The sequence below is a fragment of the Sylvia atricapilla genome, chromosome 12 (assembly GCF_009819655.1).
Source record: "Sylvia atricapilla isolate bSylAtr1 chromosome 12, bSylAtr1.pri, whole genome shotgun sequence".
Lineage (NCBI taxonomy): Eukaryota > Metazoa > Chordata > Aves > Passeriformes > Sylviidae > Sylvia > Sylvia atricapilla.
The window spans coordinates 20,665,844-20,687,162 of NC_089151.1; the positions used below are offsets into that span (position 1 = coordinate 20,665,844).

The window sequence follows — 21,319 nt, forward strand, 5'->3', positions numbered from 1 at the left end:
CTGAGGCCACACCCGAGTGCTGAGCCCAGCCCTGGGCCCTGGTGGGAAAGGGCATTGAGAGGCTGGAGTGTGTCCAGAGAAGGGCAACAAGGCTCATGAAGGGTTGAGAAAATGCCCCATGAGGAGTAGCTGAGGGAGCTGGGTTTGTTCAGTCTGAAGGAGGCTCAGGAGGGAGCTCACCGCTCTCTCCAGCGCACTACCAGGGCAGTGCAGTGAGGTGGGACAGCTCTGTTCTGCTGGGCGTGCAGGAAGAGCAAGAGGAACTGGCCTCACGTCGAGAGAGGAAATTCAGATTAAACTTTAGGGAAGAAATTTTTCATTGTTCAAGCTTGGGAATAGATTGGCCAGGGAGGTGGTGGAATTGCCATCCCAGGAGGTGTTAAAGAGGCCTCTGGACCTGACATTAGGAAATGGTTTATTGGTTTCGGGTTTGCAGCGGCAGTACTGGGCTGACGTTGGACTGGGTAGTCTTAAAGATCTCTTCCACCCCTTACGCTTCCAGAATTCCCAGTGCTTCCCGTCTGGCTGAGAAGGATCACGGCTGTCACGACTCCGAGGGCGACCCCTCCCTGAGGCGCTCGGGCGGCCCTGGGGCTGCGGCGACTCCTGAGGCGGCCGGGCCAGGCGCTGCCCTCAGCCCGGAGACCCCAGCCCTCAGCCCGGAGAGCCCAGCCCTCAGCCCGGCGAGGCCGCCCTGCCCCGCAGCCCGGAGATCCCAGCCCTCAGCCCGGAGAGCCCAGCCCTCAGCCCGGAGACCCCAGCCCTCAGCCCGGAGATCCCAGCCCTCAGCCCGGAGAGCCCAGCCCTCAGCCCGGAGACCCCAGCCCTCAGCCCGGAGAGCCCAGCCCTCAGCCCGGCGAGGCCGCCCTGCCCCGCAGCCCGGAGACCTCAGTCCGGCGAGGCCGCCCTGCCCCGCAGCCCGGAGATCCCAGCCCTCAGCCCGGAGATCCCAGCCCTCAGCCCGGCGAGGCCGCCCTGCTCTGTAGCCTGCAGATCCCAGCCCTCAGCCCGGAGATCCCAGCCCTCAGCCCGGAGATCCCAGCCCTCAGCGCGGCGGGCAGCGCCCGGCAGGGAGGATCCGCCTCTCCTCGGCGTCTACCCGTGCCGCCGGATCACAGGTACCTGAGCCGTGCCCCATTTCCCCACCAGGCACTGCCCAGCCCTCCCACAGGAGAATGCAGCTGCTGATTCATCTTTAGACTGCCGCCTTTCTCCCCCGCCCCCCCTTTTTTTATTTATTTTAAATTTTTTATATGTTCTTTCTCTTTCATATTCGGGCTGATCTGAAGTGCCTGCTAAGACTTCCAAGTGGAGCTCTGATAATGAGCTGTAAATCACACACAGCTCATCTGAGGGGGGCGGGTGGCAGGGAGCTGAAATAGGCCAGGACAGCCCCAAGTCCTGTCCCACAGCACTGCGAACTCACGGCCTCGGCTGCCGCTGTGGGCTTTGGCTTCCCCTGGACGCCAGCAGCCCTCGCCTCTCCCCTCTGAGGTTTGCTCCCTGGGGTTCAAAGGTAAGTCCCGCCGAGGCTGGCTGCTCTACTGACCGTGCCAGCCATGTGCTCTAGTGCTGCTGAACACGCGCCTTGACAGATCTGCACTTCTCCAGGAGTGGTTTTTGAGCTTCGAAGGGATGTTACTGGGTTATTTTCCATAACTGATGGAGAAGAGGTAATCTGTTTTATATGCCACATTTGCTGGATGTTTGTTGAAGCAAATCTATTTGCTTTTCTTTCCACCTCACCCGGTGATACAACAACAGAGGTGAGTTATTTGCATCTAATTAATGTAGGCTGGCTTATAAATACTATTTTGTATACCTTACGTACGTTGCAAAAGTAAAAGATCCAGATTAGGTCAAGGTGTATCCTTGTATACATACAGTTTTAAACCCCTTGTGCTTCCTATATTGTATAATTGTATAAACATGTATTAAGTAAAGCTCTTCTGAAATGCAATTAGCTCCAGAGTGAACTTACTTTTACAGTCTTCCTTTTGTTTTTTCTTAGGCGGTTTTGTTTTTTCTTAGGCTGATGGGGTGGTAACAGTAGGACAAGAAGAGCTGACGGAAGCTCGGAAGCTTTTCCCTGTTGTGGCAGGGTTGGATTTGCAGGAAAATGAAATGCATGTCTATTATCACTTGTGAAAGGCTAAAGGGAGATGAACTCTCTAAATTCTCCCTCTCTAATGGAAGAAGGAAAAGAATGGGGGTGATCAGTAACTCTAAAGAGAAAGCAGGGCTATCTTCATTAAAATGAGGATACTGCTTCAAGCAGTTTGCTCCACTTTGAAAAGGAAAACTGTTATTAAGCTGAATTTGCCACTGATTCAAAGTTTGTACCTGGAGCTAAGTAATTTTTTGAGGAATTGTGATAGGTTACTGTGATCTTTGCATCAACCCTTTATGTTTGGGACTTGGGGCATGTTTGAGGGACCATCTTTCTGCCTCCAAACCTGAATGTCACTCTGCTGCTCTGCTCTCAGAGGCTGCCACATTGGGTTTGTGAAGAATCAATGCTGTGGGGTTTTGTGGGTTACATGGTTCATGTAATGTGACAATGTCTTTGACAAATTTAATTGAATTCTTAAGGGAATGAATATGTCTCTGTGCCTTTGGTTTGATCAATACTACTAGAACAATGCTGATGGTTTAGTGGCTCCTTGAGCAGCAGGAGGCTGTGTTTTATAGTGTTCACCCTGTAACATTGCGTGGTCTTAGTGCAGGTTGTTGGCTGATGGCAGAATTGGCCACTCTTTTAAGGAAAATTGTGTCAGCTTTGTTGTGATCAGTGGCACGGAGCAGGGGATATTCTTTACTGATAGGGACATCGACAGTGCCCCTCAGTGGTAACATGGAATTACCTGATTTCTGCAAAATGTCCACGTTCAAAAGATAACCTGGTAGTTAAAAATGCAGGGTTATTACAAAATACTGCATTTCCAAAGGAAAACTTTGCCATGCAAGAAGACATTAAACTCCGTGTGTGTGAGATGACAGAGTAAAAGCAGAAAACTGGAAAGAATGCATTTTAGAAAATGATGTAATTTATACTGCATATATTGTAAATGCTGCTAATCTGAACAGAACTGAAGACCCTTTTTCCTTACTGTTGCAGAACAAGAACAGAAATAAAACAAAAATGAACACTCAAAAGGTGCAGAAAAATCAGTGTGGTAAGTTACCTAATATAATTTTTCTGTATCAATTTTACAAAGTTGTACTAGACTGTGATAGACTTGTTGTGGGGTGGTGAGCAGTTGGGAAAATGTGCTTTTTCCTAGTTGCCAAATTTTGAATACTGTATTGCATATGCAAACAGTCGATCAAATAACAAACCTACACGCAGTGAATCACGCCACTACAAGGTCACTTTTTTATTTTTAATTTGCTAATATTTATCCACATTTTAATTGTATTTTAACTTCTTTGGGGACCCCTAAATCTTGTGAGGATTTACAACAAACAATACCTTCTGTCGTAATTAGAAATAGTTGTCAAATAAGTCTTTTAATTATACCCCAAAGACTAACAAACATATTTTCCAAGTCTATTTATCCACCTAGGGTTGTATGTAGGTCCCCAGAGACTATTTTGTCTTGTGTCTCTAACCAGCTGATAGAGGGCTTTGCTGCTGTGGTGCACGATTTATGTCTCTTGTGACTCGGTACCACAGATTAGCCCTGTGCTCTTTGACTCTTTCCTTACTATTCCATAGATTTTCAACTGTATTTGCACTCTGAATATTTTAATGGTTGTGTATTATTTACACTTAATGCACCTTGCAATTGTGAATTTAACATTTAGTAGTTTAGTCACACTCCGTAAGAGTTATTAGTGACTAAAGGTGAGAAATATTAAAAGGAGGCTGTTACTCTACAAAGGAAACCATGCTCTAATAACAAACTGTGGACAGAAATATTTCTGGGTTTATTGTTTGTGGGTGAATAGAAGCGATGTAGCTCCATTTTGGCTCACTTTTCCCCCTTTTTTTAAAATACATGTACATGCTACATTTTGGACAGATTTATTCTAATACTGACTAGATTAATAGATAGAAAATATAACAATTTTATTGAATTGTTTTGTGTTTGCTCCTAGATGTGAAAACAGATCTGAACTTACTGCTTGAATGCCTTAAATATCAGATGGACTGCCCTCTGTCTCAAAAAGAGGCTTTGATCACTATCTATTCCATTTGCCAACAAAACAGTAAGAAAGGCTTTTCCTTAGAAACAGTGCAGTCATTTATGTACACCATGTATGTTAAGAAACTGGTGGGCACTGGAAAAATTTTTTTTAAAGGATATAAGGTTTGAGATGTTGGAAAAGTCTTAGAAGCCTTTCATTTTGCAGAGAAACAAAAGGAAAAGTTTCTGTTCTTTTTTCCTCTTGTAGGTGAAGCAAGTGAATATTTTCGAGAAATTGGTGGTTTGATGTTTATAAATGACCTTGCCAAGTCGAGTGTTCATTGCATCGTAAAGGAAGCAGCTTTATTTACATTGGGGATTATTATAGAGAGTAATGGTAATAAAAATAATGTTTTTCTATTTCTGGGTGCGTTATGGTCCCTGTCATTACTTCTGCTTGGTCTCACAAAATGAGGCTACAAGATTGTCAGTTAGAGCAAGGGGCAGTGAAGGTGCCCCAGTTGCACTCTCCATCCTCAGATTTGATCAATGCCTTGTTGATTTGTGCACACAGGGTGTCTTTAAGTTACCAGACACCTGTACTCATCCTCTCCCTCAGCAGCAAGTGTAAAATGATTCCTGGATTGTTCCAAAGCTTGCCAGGGTCCTGGGTGGTGTTGAGCTCATTGCAGAGGGAAGCCCTCAGTCACTTCCTAGCCCTGCCTTGTCTCCACTCCCCACATACTGGCCACAACTGAGACTTAATAATTTAGGATTATGAGTGGCTTACTTTGGGACTTAATGGTTTTCACTTTCTGTTTTCAGTGTATTGTCAACAGACTTTGTGTACTTCTGCGTTGTTTGAAGACCTCATTTTATTTTTAATTAAAAAGGATTCTGGTGTGAACTTGAAAAGAATGTCTGTTTATGTCATCTTAGTACTGGTTTCAAATAATAGTAAGTTGGGTTTTTTTCTGTGTTACAGCAACACTCTTTTTTCTATTTGCCAATCTGCAGTACAAAATTTGGAACATTCAATAAGTAATGTTTTGATGCAGTTAACTTACAAAGATGAATGTTTGCATGTAACTGAACCTGAATTGTCTAAGTAGGTCATTGCTCACTGGGATTTCCTTAAACAGCAGAATGTGGTTTAGCTCTAAAAGTGTAGTTTGCAAATGCAAACCCATAATTTCTGAGAGTTTATAGAAAAAGAGAGACATAGAAATGTTATTTACCAATATGTTGATATGATTTTGTATTTACTAATGGGGATGTGCTTGGGCAAGGGGATGTATGTATGTAAATTAAACTTGATTCTAAGATTTTATCTGCAGTAGCATTTGTCTCTGGGGTCTTGTGTGTGTTCTCTTTTAGAAGATGGGCAAACCTATGTCAGAGATACAGGCTGCATCAGCCTGCTGCTGCAGTTATTCAGGTAAACAGGGTTGCAATTCAAACAGACAAATAATAGACTGGTTAGCAGCTGTTTCCTTGACGCTTTGGGACTTGTTTGCATTGTCCTGAACAGAACAACTCTCCACAACTCTGAGAAGAATCTGTCAGATGAAAACACTGATCCCTGCTATCAGCTCTGGTCCTCAGTGTGCAGCACTCTCTGTGCCTGCGTGAACAACCCCCAGAATGGTACGTGTCGCTCTGAAAATTATATAAGAAGTTTAAAGATATTCTCTAAATTGGTAAAACTTTGGTTTCATTTTTGCTGTTCAGCTGAAATTTCGTTTCATTGGATTTTGACTTGGGGTAATTTGTTTTTATTTTTCCAGAAGATAATCAAAACATCTGCTGTTCAGCTTTTCCCTATGCCAAAGAGTGGCTCGAGAGTTGCACAAAACCTGAGATAGTTCGGCCTATTTGTTCATTTCTTGGTCTCACAGTTGCAAATAACTGTAAGTGCAACTCAAGCTTTACACAGTTTTGCATTTGATAAATTTAAACGTTTAATTAGAGAGTAAAATGGTTTGTTCTTTCTTGTCAATCTCTGCAAAGTCATTTTCTATTCTTACAACTTTTGCTCTGACAACTGTATTCCACCATCTTTACTTACACTACACTATGCTCAAGTCCACAGATAGCCACAAACTGATTATATTTCAGAAGGTCAGTAAAGCTACTTGGAAGCTGTTTTGATTAAAAGTATTTCTAAATAAAAGTCAGTATTGCATGACTAAAAACAATGACTATATAGAATTCAAGCATATTGTTTGCCATTTGGGGGCACATATTAGGGTCATGTTTTCTTGTAATTAATTTTTATGCAGTTACTACATTTTTTGGTGAAATGCTTAAATAATTTGCAGACTGTGTGGCTTAAATCACACTTTTTCTTTTTTTCACTAAGCATATGTGCAGAAATATTTTGTTTCTATTGGAGGATTGGATACATTAGCCAAAGTCCTCCTTGAGCTCATGCATGATTCCTGTTCAAGTCACTCCAGCATGAAGCTTGCAGTGGTAGTAACAAAGACTCTGGATGCCTGCATTGCTAATAACTGTGAGTGAAAAGACATTTTTTATCTATGGTAATTTTAAAATGCAATTTTTAAGGTCTTGTGTTGGTGGAAAAATTATATAAATGGATGCTTAAAGACAATTAAGTTATATACACCCCAGTGATTTTTAAAATTCAAAGGTGTAAGTGGGGAGTGATTCAGTTCATCTGAGGTGGATTACTGTCCCATTGTTGCTAAAATAAGTACAGTGAAATTTAAACCCTAATGAAAATTAAAGATGAGATGCTACAGCTGGTCCTGGGTGAGTAAAGCTGAGCTCTGGGCCTGGATTTGCCCAGTCAGTTTGGATCCTGAAGTCAGGCCTATGCCTGATTAATAAATTGTGTACCTTTAGACAGCTTTGGTAATTCAGAGGTGAAGCTGAACAAACGTGTTTCTCCACGGCACACCTCTGCTCTGGTTTGCTGCCTGGGTACTGCTCTCCTAATGAGGTCCTGTGTGTTCCATCAGGGGTTTGGAGAAACCTGTGATTCCTGATGAGCCTGTGCTGTGGCCATGGTTGGTGTATCTCACACTTCTGCTGTAAGGGCTTCAGATGGAAGTTGACAAAAGTTTAAAAGCATTAACCTGCTGTAGTTCTGAGTGTGGTTTTGGAGCAGTTGGTGCGTGACAGACTAGGCCTCAGCATGGATGGACTTCCAGTGGTGTTCCCCATGCCAGGAAGGACTTGCCTCCTGCTCCTTTTATGGCAGATACTCTGTGTTAAAGCTTATTCAACTCTCTCTGGCTCCATGCTAGGACTGATAAAGGATGTGGAGAAACTTAGCAGGGATCTCCAAAACTTGCACAGTGCAAAGCCCTCGTTCCTAAGATCTTCTGCCTCATGCGCGTGGAGCGCAGGCTGGGAGGACGGGCAGGCTGGCTTTGGGAGCAGCACAGGAGGGGTGGGGTAATCTCAACTGTTAAAGGCAGAGCAGGGCAGGGCTGAGCAGGCCCAAGGCTTTGAGGGGTCTGTAGAGTTTCCTCAAAACCCAGTGTTTTATACTTGGATCATTCCTGTACACTCATTATCTAGTTTATTTTCCTTCAATTATTTTAACAAACAGCTGCCATGGGTGTTGTCTTGGCAAAGTATCACACTGTGTCAGAGCTGCTGAAGCTGCTGTCCAATGAGACACTGAGCACAGGAGAAAAAATCAGTATTATTCTAACAATTGGACACTGTACTGAAGTTTGTGGTAAGATTTGCTTTTTCTTTTTCCTGTCTGTCAGATTCTCCTAAATTCTTATACACTGACTCCTCCAGTGGTGTCACTTCATCCAGACTGGAACATGAGGGAGAGTTCTATTAAATAATATGATGTCAATATTCGGAAAAAAAAAATTTCTATAATGTTCCATCTTTAAATTTTAAAGCGTGTTAGCAGGAAGTGTCTTTAGTGGCTTTGAAAAATAGACAGATATGCAGGAATTCAGAGCTGGACTTATGGATCACAGGGAGTAATTATTCCAGACCTGAAAACTGCTGCAATCCAGACATAGCAAGTGAATTGTCTTGAGCTTTCTTTTCATGGTCCTTGGCACATACAGCTTCTGTCCACTGCTTACAAGGCCAGTAATATTTGTAAAAGCCATGTAAGAGCATTGGTTTTCAAGACACATAAGTAGTAGGTAGCCCTGAAATGTTTTGTTGTGAGGAACTTGGGACTTGCCCAAGCATATCTGGTAAAAATACAGCACTTCCCTTGGTGTTTTGTGGTAGTCAAGTAAATAGAAAGGAAGGTTCGTTTGTACTACAGTTTTTTCTCATGTATGTTTAGATAAACAAGAAAAAGGGCTTATGTTCAAAAATTCTGGATAGTTTTCTTCCTCTGAGTGCCAATAACATGTTCAATAATTAGCTCAATAGGTCATAAATATACTTCAACAGACGTTTTTTCATGAAGAATTATTGAAACAGGACTTAATGGAAAATGTCTTTTTAATAGAAAAATGGTTAAATCGCCAGAAAAAAGGTTTCTCTTAAAATATCAACTCGGTCAAAATAAAAATGTTTAATTTTTTGATTCCTTTTTTTAAATTAGCTTTAAACAAAAAAAAAATAAATTAGCAAGTTGTCAGTTGTGTGAATAGATATGTGAATGAAATCACAATAAAAATTCAGCTAATTACATGATGAATGAGGAGGAACAGATTGGCTAGACCAGGATTAAACTACTAATTTTATTTTGCTGATTATAAACATTGAGATTTTGATACTTCTGTATCTCAGGCCTCACAGAAATGTAGCATATCTACTCCAAGAGCAGGTAATGGAAGGAAAGAAATACAGGAGTCATTATTCAAATGTTTTAGGCCAAAGTAAATGAGTTTGGAACTCCATCCTGTAATTTGTCTCAGTCATCCTTCAGTTTTCTTACAGAAATGTGAGTTCTGGTCAAATCATCCTGTGTAATGTAAAGCTCTCCTGCTGTCACTGCAGCAGGCTTGGGTCTGTACTGAAAATCTCTTTTTTACAGAAACTTACAGAAAGTTGCCAGTATTTGATCCTTAAATTACTGTGAGGTTAAGGTGTGTGAGGCTGGAACCAACCTATTTTCCTTTACCATGCCCTATTCTAGAAGAAAACCAATGTGAGCTGCTTCAGAACAATGGTCTGCCACTTATGATTCACGTATTGACAGAATCTCAGGATGAGGAACTCATCAAAGCTGCTACTTTTGTGCTGCAGAACTGCAAACGAATGAGTAAGCTTGCTGTTACTGCTTTAAAAATGACAATGATTATTTCCATCCACGTTCTGCTAATTCCCTAAGTGATTTTAACTGTGGCAGCTTTGTAATTCTGTGTACTCCAAGAGATGTTTGGTTTCTGCACAGAAAGTGGCTTATTTGTCATCAAGAACTGACTTAGGCAGAAAAAAGACAAGTAAAAATTCCAACAGTGTTGCAATAATGCTTTTGAGAAATGCTTTGTCCACGTAGGGCCAGTTCTTAAAGCTTTCCCATCTATGAATTCTGTGAAAAATATGAATGTTGTCTTTTAAAACCCAGTGGATACTCTCTTCCTGGGGATGTACCACTACAGAGAGAGGATAAACCAGGAGATAATCAAACCTGAAATCTGTGTGACTACATTATTTCTAATATTAAGAAATCTTGATCTTTTTTTTTTCCCTGAAGTAGATTGTATTTTTAGGTCCCCTGTTTCAGTTTTTTATTAATTATCTGTACAACACAACCCATGAAACAGAGAGACCTTGGCCTCTAATCTCTAGAGCATGGAGGGTGTGCAATTACTAATTAGGAAAAAACAAACCTGTGTCTACATTTTTGTGCTGCAAACACAACTGAGAGGTTTGTGTAAGATTGAGAGGGTGTGGGGATTTGTAGTGTCCATTAATATGGAACTGTTTTTTAAAAAAAACAGAGGCTCATACTTGTAAAGAACCCAGAGTTAAGTCAATGAAAAAGTAATTTTTTTTCACAGCATCATTCTGCAAACAGTTTATAGTAAGTATAATTGCAAGTTCATCTCTTGTAACTGCAGCTTATATTTCAAGTGTGTTAACATTTATGTATAAGTTCAAGTTTTATACACATTGTTATTTTGCATTAAATTATTTGGGCTGATTGTCTAGAATATAAGAAATACTTTTTTAAAAGTTATTTGATAAAAATTTAAATATTAATATTGTTTTATATTTTATAAAGCTGAACAGTTGTCTCTGAAATTACATGATAACTCATTAAATGTGAACAATGCAGAAGAATTGGATGTGCAAGTCAGAAAAAGATGTCTACAAGACTACTGGAAGAAAGCAAAAGAAATTTTACACAGAATAAACTCGATTGAAAAAGAACATGATGAGGTTGGCCTATTTACCAAAGTAGGGTAAAATGAATCACATCTTTCCAGAGTTTAAAGAGCAAGTGAAAGTAAATCCTTAAGACAATTTCAATGTGAGCAAAAAAACCCAGGAAAAACGTTGGATTTTTGTGAAACTACAACCTGCAACTTGTGTCATTATTATAGATCAGACCGAGTTACAAGTGTGCAGAGAATGGAGGCATCTGTATTGTATGAAGTATTCTAGTTTATTGTAAACCCAGATTTTCTATGAGATAGAAAAAGAAGTTGAATTTATTTTCAATTGCTGGATGTTCAAACCTGTAATTTTTATATGTGCATGCATGAAATGGCCAGGGTTGTACGGCTGTGGTGGGATAGATGATAAAGTGGAATGTGAACATAAGCTGAGATAAAGTTGTTTCATAGTTCCTTGTGCTTTAAAGCTGCTAAGTATCTGTGGGTTTGGAATAGCAACTCTATGGGTTATAGAGATGGCTCTTAAGTTCTAGCAGTGCCTTGCATTAGTAGCAAATTCAGCCTGAAATTAGCACTTAGTAAGTACCCCCTCAACACCTTCAGTGGCACTGCTGTCTTGTTGGCTCTCTGCTTAGTCAGGGGGTTTTCTGAAGCTTCTCTGGAATTTGCTTTACCCTCAGAGTTAGACTATCTAGTTAATCCTGTTACTGGATTTATTTATTTAACATTTTTATGGAGCTTACACAGTCACTAACCAGTACTTTTCAATACAGGAAAAAGAGCAAGTAGAAATATTTGTAGATGAATCTTCAGCAGCCAATTCTGAAGCATTGAAATCCCATGAAGTGAATCCTGTTGATCCAGAGAAGTGCGCAGAAAGAACACATAAAGATGTCTGTTGTCCACAGTTGACCTCCAAGTTGGATAATCAGGTTCTTGCTCCACATGTAACTTCTGCTCCACGAAAAAATGAAACAGTGAAGAGTGTGGATGCAGCTTCTACTAGACAAACTGAACAGAGGAACATTCCGTGTCCAGTTCCTGAGCTGCAAACTGACAGTGTACCTTCAAGTCTCAACATAAATGGAAAAACTGCTTGTGGAAATAATCGGTCTGGTCTTCAAGCAGGGTAGGAATCTTATACCTAAGCAGAAATACTAAGTTGCTTTTCTTTAGTCATTCCAAATTGACAGACTTTTAAATTATGTGTCACTAACTGTGCAGTTTTTTCCCAGTGGAAAGACATCGCCCTTTGGTAGCCCACTAGAGATTGTTTTTGAGGTCACAGATCAAAGATTACAGTCACTGCAGTAACAGTGCTGCACTTGTACAGAGAGCCTCTTTCGGGGCATGTTTTAATGCCTTCAGCATTGTGCTGAAAATCATCCATGGCTTTTACCCCGAAGTTCTCACTGTTTATTTCAGGATAGGATAGGATGGGATGGGATGGGATGGGATGGGATGGGATGGGATGGGTAGGATAGGACAGGACAGGACAGGACAGGACAGGATAGGATAGGATTAGGATAGGATAGGATAGGATTAGGATAGGATAGGGTAGGGTAGGATAGGATAGGATAAAGGGGAGGACAAAGGCAAGGCAAGGCGAACATGAAGGTGGAAGGCGCAAGGTGGGGGGGAGGGGAGGGGAAGGGAAGGGAAGGGAAGGGAAGGGAAGGGAAGGGAAGGGAAGGGAAGGGAAGGGAAGGGAAGGGAAGGGAAGGGAAGGGAAGGGAAGGGAAGGGAAGGGAAGGGAAGGGAAGGGAAGGGAAGGGAAGGAAAGGAAAGGAAAGGAAAGGAAAGGAAAGGAAAGGAAAGGAAAGGAAAGGAAAGGAAAGGAAAGGAAAGGAAAAGGAAAGGAAAGGAAAGGAAAGGAAAAGGAAAGGAAGGAAAAGGAAAGGAAAGGAAAAGGAAAGGAAAGGAAAGGAAAGGAAAGGAAAGGAAAGGAAAGGAAAGGAAAGGAAAGGAAAGGAAAGGAAAGGAAAGGAAAGGAATCTATTATAGTGATTGTAACAGATCAAGATTTAACCTACTGGTTTGGACAAAACCACAATAATTTCTGTAATGTGCCCTTGTTAAGGAAACAACACGTAGAGAACTGCTGGGAAAAATACTGAAAATGGAGTGTCTGCAAAGTAGGGGGGGAAGTTTCTGCACCTCTGCTACTCTCTCCTCATGTTCCAGTGCTACCCTGCATGGGAAGAGAAAGGCTCGGCCCTGTCTAGTCATCCCTGTTCTCTTGATTGTTGCTCTCACACAAATGCTACTTTTCCTCTTTTTCTTTTGCTGCTTGTGTCTGTCTTTCCTATTGATAAACCCAAAATTATTTATAGCCAACTTACAATGATAAATACAGATTCCACTCTCGAGTTTATATCTGGAATATTCCTCAACACAGTTAATGGAAAAGTATAAGCCAAACTACATTTTGGGTGAGCTTTATGTTTTGTTTTGGGCTTTTTGAGTTCCACATTTTTATTGTGCTTTTTTTTGTGTGTCTGGCTGCACCTTGCTCTGTGCAGTTTCCTGGTATTATATTGTTACTTTGCAACTACCACCAAGAGCCTGGATATTTTCCATGGTACTTTCAGGTAAATTTTGCTTTGCTGCTGGTTAGTTTAATTTCACAGCTTCTTTACTTGTTGGTCTGGGCTCTGATGCACAAAATGGTAAAAATACCAATTTAAAAAAAATCTCTCTTTTTGAGTATGTGTTTGTGTGAACACAAGAGTTACTGTAAGGTAACCATGGATCAGACTCCTTGCTCCTGCAGCATTCAGAGGGAGTCAGGGACACAAAAATGCTCAATCATGGTATCATAGCAGTGTGTTGGTTGCATAGAAGTTAATTAGTGTAAAAAAAGAAGAAAAGCAATTACCTTTTAAAGCATTTGCTGCAAATGGTGAAGGCTACAGTTTTCTGAAGACTTTGTGAGAGCTTTATGTGCACTTGGTAATCTTTATGTGAATGTGAATTACAAATTACTCTGGAAACCATTGACAGGTCTGCACTCCCTGCTGAACAGACTGCAAGAAATGCCAATCCGATCTCTGGGAAACAAGTTTTAACATGCACTGATTACGTGCTGGGTGCAATAGGTTCAGTAACTTGGGATAATTAGAGTAATTTTTCTAGAGTTTTCTCTTTTATATATTTAATATGGTTTTTTGTTGTACCCTTGGAATTTGTGTATTTATTTGCAGGTAAATGTATGTTGTTTTTATTGTTTTATTTGTTTTAATTTGTTCCCATTTTGATCTTCCCAGTGAACAGTTATTTAAACAGCCAGCAGAGACTGTTAGAAATATGAAACAGACATGGACATCAGGTACAAATAACTATGCATATTCCTTCCTGAGCTGGTTTTGTTCTTAATGAGATTTTAATTAGTTTTGTGTATGTTTATCACTACTTTTTATCACTTGTTTTGTATCATTAGATGACAGAGGTGCCTTGTGTGTAATATCCTTTAACTGGTCTGCATAGTGTTGGAATTTTATATTGTACACAATTTTACCACAACAACATTTATCCTACTTTCCTTCTAATACATATTTTAGCTATCATTTTAAAAAATGATTTTAACTATTCAAATGAATGTATCAGAGATGAAGTTTAGTGTTCAATCTGTACTGACCAGTGAAAGCCACTAATAGAAAATGCAGGCTTGGTCGTGTGCCTGTAAGGCTGGGTTAGAACCTGCCTGTGAGAGTGATTTTTGCCTGATGCTGTCTCTAAAGGGTGAACATGTGTTTAAGAGAAAAGTTTTTCAGATTCGCTTTATTCCTAGCCTGATACATTTATTTCAAGACTGGGATCTGTTCAATCAAATATTTATTCATTATTTAGTTTCCTATTAATTTATAAAATTGCTAAGTGTTCATTAGATTAGAATTTGCCAGAATGGGAGCTCTACAGGTGACCAGCTGATCTCCAGATTACACCTGTTTAAACTGAGAATATGTATTATTCCAATATGTCACATTTTTCAGCATCTGATTCCAAACAGGAATAAAGTTTATAGGGCTTAGTTAAGCAGTGTGGGCTTACAGGGTTAATTTGCTGGGTTCAAATTGAAGTAATGTCTTTTGGGAGAATGATGAAAAACTACCGAAATGAACATGCTTATTCTGTAGTTACAGAAATGTGAGTATGAGACATTTAACTTGAGAAATTTCATTTGGATTTTCTGCTGTTCTGTTAATTAAACTTTTAACAATCTAGAAACAGAAAATGTAGTTGAATGTCATTATGCTGATGCATGATTACCATGGCAAAAGATAGGTTACACTTCCTAGTGACTTTTTTCCTCCCTTCTTTAGATCAACATTCATTCTGTTCAGAGAAAACTGAGAGAGTCAGAAGTACTTCAGCTACATCATCATCCCATAAAATGGCAGATTTAAGGTGTTTAGGTAAATATTATCTTAGATCTTTCTTTTTTTCTTTCTTTCTTTCCAGAGTACATAAAGAAGCCTTAAAGAGTCAGCAGTTCCTTGCCCTTGCCCTTGCCCTTGCCCTTGCCCTTGCCTTCTCCCCCCCTAACCTAACCAATATTGAAATAAAGCTGACAAATTGCGGTTTTGGTCCATGTAATAATGTGACAAAAGAACATACAGTAACTTAAAAGGTGAACCCCAAATTAGAAGAATATTTGAGCAGGTGTTTTCCTCCTTTCTCTGCTTGCAGACAGGGAGGAAGAACATGTAGCCCTGCTCATTTCCATCATTTATTCTCCTCCTAAGCCTCTTCAGTGTTCTGCACCCTTCTGCTCTCAGTGCCTCACTGCTGTGAAGTGCAGGCAAGCAGTTTTATGGTAATCCATGACTACAGCCCTCAGTCACCCCAGGCTCTACTTCCTCCCCTGCACCATCAGTAGGTCATGAGAATGCTGCTGGTACTCTGGATTTGTGAGTGGGTTTTGTAATCAAGCCAATGTTTCTTTATCTAAAACCCCCCCACAAAACAAAAACCTACAGAAAACCAAACAACCCCTAAAGTAGCCCATAACACACCTTAGAACATTATTTTTATCCCAGTTGTCAAACTAAATTCAAGCTGAACTTTAGCACTGCTTTATCTTAAGGTAGATTGTTACAGGTACAGACTTGTTCCCTTCCTGTGACTCCTCATGCAAGTTTTCCTTCAGCTGATCTAACTTAACCATGAGAGCATCCAAGGATATCTAAACCATAAGTTACCCTAGGAATGTCCTCAAAAATGAACAGCAAGGCTTCCTATGAGGGAATTCATGCCTAAACTAGACTTACCATTGATTAAGATTAGTATAGGTAACTGTTACATTATGAAGTTTCAAAAAATACATATATGTTGTACAATATGTACAAATATACATAATATATATATAATTTTGGCTCCTGGATAAATGTGCAAATGAGTCCTGTGTCTTCCCATTCCACCACTGTTTGTAGCTCTGTAGAGGATCCATGCCTCACTCAGTACTTGGAGTGGAAGTGCAGTATTACTCAGCCCCATAAAATGTTGAAAAAATTTTTTTGAGAGAGCAAGTGCCAAGTGTTTCAAGAAGGCACATAAAAATGACATGAGTATGGAAAACCTGGGGTCAAATTGTTCCTAGTGAGCAAAATGAAACACTGAACTTCGTGGTGGCTGCTTCAGCAGCTGTGATTGCTATTTCTACAATATACTATTTTTCCCAGGTTGCACAGCAGCAGGGCTGTCCTTGAACAGTAAAACCTTCACCAAGATGTTGCGGAGTTGCCTGCACAGGTGTGAGCACCACAGAGTCATCCTGGAGGCTGAAGAAAGATACCGAGGGGAGCTCCGCAGGCTGACTGCTGGTAACAACAGCAGATCTGCAGCTCACCACAGTATGGAGTTTATTTTCAGTACTTGGAACCGATGCTTAAAATTGCATTTAAAATTCTGAACTTTTTATTTGCTTCTGATTGTCTTGCTGTATTAAACTCACTCGCGGATTTTAATTTGCAATGATTTGTACTAAGTGAGATCAGAACTGGCCACTTCTGTTTTGAAGGATCTTGTGTGTTTCTTGCCGTGGTGACAGATGCTCATTAGAGGCTTTGATAAAACTCTCACGTTTGCTGAAGTAGTCCAGTCCTAAGAGAAGGGAATGTATTAAGTTCAAATACGTGTGAGTAGATGCATGACATCACACCAAAGTAATTTCATTCAATATTACACACTTACAGGTCTAGGATACTTAGAAATCTTAATGAATTAAATAGAGGCACATCCTATATTTTTCTGGTTTAAAGGAGAAATTCTGAAAATGAAAGTTATTACTTACTGGCATTTGTACTGGTGTTCATCTTATATTTTCCAGAAATGCTGCTGACCCCAGTGAAAAAAGACAGGCTGCATAAAGAAATACCAACTTTTAGGAGCCAGAAGGATAGTTTCCAAAGTAAGGGCTTGGTTTGGAAATTGGTGGGAAAAGCCCTTACTGTCTATTAATTCTTTTGCAGAACTTTACCATGGGAAACTGTGGTAAAAACAAACAAACAAACAAACCCTTTTCTTTTTTTTCCCTCTAGGTTCTGAGAATAATCAATATTTTATTAGGTCAGAAAATGCATACTCTCTAATATTGAAATTGTGTAATGCACATTATTTCCCTGCAAAGTTATCTGGCACTCGCCGTGTTGATCGTGTTTTGAATCCTGTCAGGCATACTTTCCATGGTATTTGCTATTTCTCAGTTTTGTGGCATTGTTTTCTAAAATGGAGAGGTTTAGTCAGGCTCAGAGCAGAGCTCAGCTGCCTGAACTTGGCTTCAGCACCACTCCTTATGCAGTTCCAGTCATGCAGTTCCATTAGACCCATTCCTGTTTGTGCTGGAAGCTCTGCTGAGGACTTGGAGCTTGTCATGAACAGTTACAAGGGGAATCCTTTAGAATAAATTCTTCTTTGTAATGAGAATTGAAATTCAAATTTTGAAATTCCCACCAGAAACTAGCTTTTAGTACTCTTATTTTCAAAAGCATTGTTTACATGGTTATATTATTTAATTAATGCCCAGTAAAAGCTGTTAGCTTGATTTTTAAATCTGTTTATGTTTTCCCCTTTAGATTCAGCAATTGATTAATTTGTCTTATGAAAGCCACAAAGGTATTTTAAAATGTAAAAAACCCAACCAAAGCAACTGTATTTCATCTTGAAAGCCCATTACAATAATATAATATCTTTAGCAAGTACACATTTCCTGTAAGCTGAATTAAACTGAATTTTCTAGTCTTTTTACCAGATTAGTGGTATGGCTCAAAAGATGGTTCTCTTTTAAATTTTAGTTCCTAAAACATAACCTGTGTTTTATGATTTGGATTTTTTTCTAAGAAAGATATTTAATGTTTTATTGTTTGGGGTTTTATTGTTTATTTTTAAGGCATTCTTTTGACTCCAAATAGAAAAGACAGATCTTCAGAGAGAGCTGAACATAGTAGAAATACTAGGTGGACTAGCAACTATAACTTAACACCTGCATGTGAAAAGGGTGAGTATTACCAGAAAATGAATTCTCTGATCTGCACAGCTGAAAGATCAGTGTTTGCATTTAGGTCAGGGCATTGAGAGAAGCACCTGTCCTTGCTATTGGAGATAAACAGCTATGAATTTAAATAAACTGTTATACTTTCTTTCACAGAAATCCACTTTAACATCAGCAATACTTTTATTTGCTTCTGGTTCATCAGTAGTTCTTATGTCTTAATGTGGATTATGAGAAAAAGATCTAAGGAGAATGAGAGCAACGTTCACATATTCAGATTCATTAGAATAAATGCTTGTTTACAGATTTGTATTTAGTTTTTCAGTAGATTTTAGTTAGTTTAAAGTGACTAAGTGGCCTCCTTGTTCGCAATTTCACAGCTTTACAAAAAACCCAAGATGCTAACCTGAAGAGACAGAGAGTCAAAGAGATGTGCAGCCAGAAATGTCAGCACTTAAAAGAAAGTTGCACACATTCACTTGACCAAGATGAGGTTAGTTATGCAAAGCCTAATCATGCACTGACACGTTTATAAGTCGCCAATAAAAGCACTAGGAATTGCGTAGTTTCTTTTTTAGCCACCTCTAACAGGAGCCCAGTAGCAAAATCAACCTTATTTAAAAAATATTCCAGTGTTGATTCTACTCCAGTCACACTGATTTAGCCCTGAATTGAGTTCAGCATTTTTCAGCTGAAATATTTTCAGAATAATGGATCTGGAGGTCTGATTTTTCCTGTATTGGTGAAGATTTGCACAGTATGGAAGTAACAGAAACCTAAAGGAATAAACCTGCTAAAAATAAACTATGTAGGCACAATGAAATGTGCCTGATGAAATGAAGATCACAGAAAAATACTGTGTTTCAGTAAGTGGTGACAGTGTAGAAACCACAAAGAGGCATGGTTCCCTTGCCAGTGTGACCATTTCTTTACAACTATTTACTGCTGAATTGCCAGTAATATGGTACTTCCATGTGAAAAATAGTATGTACATCTACATAATTCTTAATGACACCAAAATAATTATTTGCAGGGCAATGAAACGTGTTCCCTGGCCATGAGCATGAGACCTTTGAACAAGAGAAGAGCCCGAAAAGATTTCACAACTGAAGAAATCAAGTGCCTTTTGAAAGGAGTCAAAAAAATGGGCAACCACTGGAATTTGATTTTGTGGTCTTACCCTTTCCAGGAAGGACGGACAAGTGTTGACCTTTCCAAGAAGTACTACAGGTTAAAGATGCAGGTACTCATCACTGAATTTTCTACTCCTGGCAAATGCTGTGAGCCCAGTTTTCATCATTAGCCCCTGAGCTGACTTGCAGAAATAAAGACAGGTGTTCAGAGTGTGCAGCCATGGGATTGTGCTGTGTGTCAGTGCAATGCCCATGAGAATGGTCTCTGGTGTAATTCCATCAGGGCCAATGCTTGGAGAGAGAGAACTAAAGTAGGGAAAGATCAGACAGCTTTGGAACCTGCCACTGCCACCTGACGGGGTGCAAAGAGAATGAGAGTGTCAATAAGGACTGAATTATTCCCTTTGTTTATCAGGACGTTGCTCTCTTCTCTGCTCAGCTTCTCTTGTGATGCTGGTCTGTGAGAGGCTCTGCAGCAGTTTCCCAGTGGTTAATCCATCCGTCCCTCACACAGGAAGCATTGCTCCTGTGCTTTGGAGACCATGGGAGCAATTAAGTGACAAGCTTTTGTCTACTGGTCTGTAATAGTGCAGTGATTTGGGGCAACATTTATCTTGATATTTTTTCTTTTATCTCCATTTTATAGATGGAAAAAGCCCAAAAGGACATCAATAACATCATCTGAGAGTGCTTTAGATTTTGTTGCAGAATGTTCAAGAACAGCCTTTGTAACAGTGAGGTATTGCCAGAACAACCCAGGCCGTTGGAGAATATAGGTTGGCTTGGACTCCTGTTTTTCAGTGACAGCTGACAGAATTGTTACACATTGTAAATTCAATTTATCATAACTTGACAATTTTTAAAGTAATGCTATCATAGGCAACAGAATCTCTATCAGTTAAAATTGCATTAATTTGGAACTTAATTTAACCTTTTTGAGCATTTGATTTATGCAACTTTTGAGTTAGCTTTTTGTAGCTTGCTGTATACCGTTTGTAAGAAAGGGCAATATTGCTAAAATGAATACTTTGTGTCTGAAACTGCTGTTAATGTTGTTGTGTCTGAATCTGTTTCCTCTTAATAAGTGGAATGTTTAAAGCAGGTGGAATATTTTGTCAGGAGTTGAATATGTTGCATGTGCAGAAAAATGTCTCTGTGACAGAAAACATTGAATGTGGTTAAACTGCTGCACAGAGGAGGCAAATCTTTCACTGTTACAGGAACTGTGTACTCACTGTTGAACTGGATAGGTACTGATAGAATTTGTCTTCTGCTTATAGTTGGACAGTTTTCTGGTGTATTTTTCATGTAAGTGAGCAGTGACACCATTTGTGCTAATTACACATTTTTTATAGGAAGATTCGCTGAAAGCCTTGGTAACTTTCAGTGATAGCCTTAGTATTTCAGTTATTTATTTTTACTTGTTCTGGCAAAGAAATGATGAATCAATAGGTAATTTATTATGGAAAATGTTTTGGTTTTGTATTAGCAATAGATTTTCACTATGATGTGGCTTAAATGCTTGAAAACAGGCAAGGTAACCAAAACCTGAGAGACTTGCAATAAAGATTATATCAATGATGCAATAAATATATCTTCCAATGTTTTCAGCTGTTGCAGTTTGGAGGTTTTTATCATTAAAATATTGAAACATGTATAGAAGATGTTTCTGAGTGAAGCTGTTGCCAGTAGCAGGGTTGAGTACGTGGAACTACTGGCAGAGTGGGAGACAAAAGGGCTCCCGAGGTGGTGTCCCCAAGGAGGGCACTGGGGTCCCTTACACCACTCCAGCTGTTTTTCCAGGGACTCCAGCCTAGTCCAGACAAGCTGTTACTTCATCCTTTGAGTGAATGTGTATTAGTATCCATATTATCAAGGCCTGAAATACGGCTAAAACATGTAAGGTGTAAATCTTTACTTGCTACAAGATGAGAAGGTTGCCTACTGATAATGTACCTCACCTTAGGTATAGTTCAGGTTGGAAAAGGCCCTGTGTGACCTCTGGTCTCCTCTTCTCTTTGGAGCATGGCTGAGGTCAAAGTTATTCAAGTTGTTCAGTGTTGGAGTCCAGGACATCCCCTTGGATGACCTGGGACCCGAGGAAGGGAATTTGAGCCCTGGACAGGGGGTGTGGAGCAGGTCCAGGGGGCTCAGGGACCTTGGCACAGAGCCCAGGAAAACACCGGGTTTGATTTTAGTCCATGGGAGAGGCCTCCGACACAGAGAGAGGAATTGCAAACCACCGGGATGTGAAAACAGTAGTTT

General features: G+C 40.0%; 1 protein-coding gene across 1 annotated transcript; it reads left to right on the forward strand.

Annotated features, from left to right (window-relative positions):
* The first annotated feature begins 1,703 nt into the window (after positions 1-1,703).
* TERB1 (telomere repeat binding bouquet formation protein 1) lies at positions 1,704-19,966 on the forward strand. The gene is made up of 21 exons (XM_066327314.1): positions 1,704-1,766; positions 3,119-3,176; positions 4,102-4,212; positions 4,399-4,527; positions 4,956-5,087; positions 5,508-5,568; positions 5,662-5,777; positions 5,918-6,040; positions 6,493-6,645; positions 7,711-7,842; positions 9,226-9,351; positions 10,318-10,475; positions 11,206-11,561; positions 13,699-13,760; positions 14,755-14,847; positions 16,114-16,284; positions 16,761-16,841; positions 17,820-17,927; positions 18,302-18,414; positions 18,955-19,164; positions 19,701-19,966. The coding sequence occupies exons 1-21, from the start codon at positions 1,704-1,706 to the stop codon at positions 19,737-19,739; spliced, it is 2,595 nt and encodes an 864-aa protein (XP_066183411.1). The 3' UTR covers positions 19,740-19,966.
* The last annotated feature ends 1,353 nt before the right edge of the window (positions 19,967-21,319 follow it).